Source organism: Cinclus cinclus, chromosome Z (genome assembly GCF_963662255.1).
Source record: "Cinclus cinclus chromosome Z, bCinCin1.1, whole genome shotgun sequence".
Taxonomy (NCBI): domain Eukaryota; kingdom Metazoa; phylum Chordata; class Aves; order Passeriformes; family Cinclidae; genus Cinclus; species Cinclus cinclus.
The window spans coordinates 35,140,158-35,143,180 of NC_085084.1; the positions used below are offsets into that span (position 1 = coordinate 35,140,158).

The window sequence follows — 3,023 nt, forward strand, 5'->3', positions numbered from 1 at the left end:
AGAATCAGGGCTGTATTACAGTAAACTGGTCCAGTGTGATATCACAGATATAAAAAATATTCCATTCTGTATCAAAACTAGGCACATGCCTTATATTTATATGAAGAGTAGACAGAGTTGAGCAGTTTTGCTCTCAACTATTCAGTTCTGGCCTTCTACATGAGGAGAAAAATATCATATAATTTCTAATTAGTAACTACAAGAATCTAATTTGGGTTTGATGATAGTTAAAAGATGGGTGACATCACACTTGGGTCAGTATTGGTGGATTTCTAAAAGCACAACCTCTCATTTGTATTGCTTCAAAATGTACACAGTAAAGATGTAGATTAAGAAAAAAAAAAGCTACCATTTTTTTGTTATGTTGAACCAACTAGAAGGGAGAATGCAAAGTTTTACCAAATGAGATATATGGATACAAATTTCACTGTAGAGTGTGGTTTAGACAAATGTGTCTTTTTCTTTAAGTATGTAAATCCTACACTGTAGGTTTTTTTCTTTTCCTTTTGTAGCAGTAGAAAATGTTGAACAATTGTCCATGAGCATGAGCCAGTGGTTCATTGCTGATATCCCCAGAATGCCAATATTTGCAATGCAAACAGTTAGTACAATTTCCCAGTTCTATGAAAGGCCCTGACACATCTGCCTCAAGGTCTGGAGGCTCTGTTGTATAACCACAAATAGTCTTTCCATTTTCATATAACCTTTTGATACACTGACAGCTGCATTAAGCTGCTTCTGCCTAGCAATTCCACATGCCAGGCTGTTTTAATTGGTTTTAATGCCACAGAAAAAGCACTGCTAGCAGAATACCATCAAATCATTTTCATATTGAACCTTCGTGGTCCAGAAACCTCCCCTTCAACCACAGCACCATTGTTTTTGCGAGGGACATATTCAAGGTCAATGCTGGTTTTGTGTTTGCCTTTCCCTCGGCTCCACACAAAAAGAAGAAGGAAACAAAATAAAACCACTCCAAGGAATGTGAAACAGCCCATAGCTGTGGACACCAATATTGTCTTAAGGTCCAGAGAGTAGCTGTTTGCATTAGTTCCATTAGAACTTGTGTCGTTGGAGTCTGTCATATACATAGGGGTCCTGTTGGCATAAAGGAAACGGTCTGAAGTAAACCCCTTTACTGTCAGGGAGGCCGAGTAGGTGTCATTCCCAGCTGCATTACTTGCAATACAGACATAGATCCCGGTGTCCTGGTCTTGGGCAAATCGGATCTCCAGAGTACCATCTCCCAGCACAGTGGCTCTACCGTTTGATTTGGCTGTGATCAGCCTCCGGCGTGGGGTAACCCAGGAGATGCTAGGCTGCGGGTCTCCATCAGCATTGCACATCAGCTGCACAGTCTGTCCCTCCTCCACTACCAGGTACTGCAACTTCTTGTCTTGTATCTTGGGCTTCTTACAGGTGAAGTAAAAGGAGAGAGCTGTGCTGTGAAAGTCTCTGAATGATCTCTCTCTGACACTATCTGGGCCAGCACACATTGGTGGCTCGCCACCAAACTGCAAGGTGGGCTGCCGCTGCAAAATCCAAAGAAGACGGCAGTCACAGGCCAGAGGGTTGTTGTTGATGCAGAGGACCTCAAGGCTTTTGGAGGAATGGAATACATTCTCTTCTAGGGTTTCTAACAGGTTTTGGGACACATTAAGCACGCGTAAGAATCGGAGCCCTTGGAAAGCATGTGGTTCAATGGTGCGCAGCTGTGCCCCCACCATGTGGAGCTCTTGCAGACGCACTAAATCTGACAGCATGCCTGCCTCAATGGTGCTGATGGGGTTGTAAGAGAGGTTGAGATGTGTCAGGTAAACCAGATGTTTAAAAGCAGAGTAAGGTACTGCAGACAAGTTGGTGTTTGTGATGGAGAGAGAAGTCAGGTTGAGACCGTACAGACTGTTGGCAGGCAGCATGTCCAGGAGGGGCCATGCCTCTATCTGCAGGTCTTTCAGGCGAAACAGTCTCTTAAAGGCGTATGCCGGCAGTGCATTAATGTTGAGCTGTTTCAAATGCAGACTGATGAGGTTGTGAAGGTGAGAAAGGGCTTCTGTTGGTACAGCTGTGAGGTTGCATCTCTCCAGGGTGAGCTGCTCCAGGCTAATCAGCCCACTGAAGGCCCTGTGTGATATATACACCAAATCATTGTCCCCAACCTCCAGGGATTTTAGGTTATGCAGATCTTGAAACATGTAGTCCAGCAGAATGACAATCTTATTTTCACTTATATCAAGCTTTGTTAAGTTTGACAACCCAGTGAACACCCCAAGGGGGACCAGCTTCAGACGGTTTCCTTTCAGCCTCAAGGAGCGCAAGTTGAAGAGATTGTTAAAAGCTCCAGGCTCAACATTGGAGACAATATTGTCACTGAGGTCAATCTCCTCCAGCAATGGGTATGATGTGAATTCCTCAGGGTTAACACTTTTCAGTCGGTTCTTGCTGAGGTCCAAGATTTTGGTCTCAATGGGAATGCCTTCTGGAATGGACATCAGACGTCTTCGGTGACAGCTGACAGACTTGTTCTGTGCTGAGCATTCACAGCGGGCTGGGCAGCCCACAGTGGGTCTTGTGAAGACAAGCAGCACAGCCAGACCCAGGAACGGCTGCCAGCATGATAGAGCTGTGTGACGCATGACTCCACTGATCTGGGCTAACCCTCCGTCACGGGCCTGTGGGGTGAGGATGGGAAAAGGGAGAAGTTAAGTCTGCAGAAAAATAACAGTACCATTGCAAAGCAAATGCATGTGTTTTCATATTGAATAAATCAATAAAACCTGTTGTGAAAGGCAAGACCAACATGAAAGAAGGTTTTACTTCAATATCATAGGGCTAGTCAAAAGATTTGTTTAACCAGCATTTTCCTCCAGTGTTGTAGAAGACAAAACAGCTTTTCCTAATCCAAACAATAAAGGACCTTTCAGTCTTTTCTCAATCTCAGTAGGTTACCTCAAGACAGTGCTATAATTAACCCAGAGATAAATACCATACAATATCCAAAAAGGCTTAATAGGATTTGTGGT

The 3,023-nt window shown here is 44.0% G+C and overlaps 1 protein-coding gene across 1 annotated transcript; it reads right to left on the reverse strand.

Annotated features, from left to right (window-relative positions):
- Positions 1 to 815: 815 nt before the first annotated feature.
- LINGO2 (leucine rich repeat and Ig domain containing 2) lies at positions 816 to 2,666 on the reverse strand. Its single transcript, XM_062513513.1, has one exon. It carries the CDS (start codon positions 2,634 to 2,636, stop codon positions 816 to 818), a length of 1,821 nt encoding a protein of 606 aa, XP_062369497.1. The 5' UTR covers positions 2,637 to 2,666.
- Positions 2,667 to 3,023: the final 357 nt, after the last annotated feature.

Excerpts from the sequence above, each read along its gene's own strand:
- LINGO2 (XM_062513513.1), bottom strand. The coding sequence starts at position 2,636 with ATGCGTCACACAGCTCTATCATGCTGGCAGCCGTTCCTGGGTCTGGCT.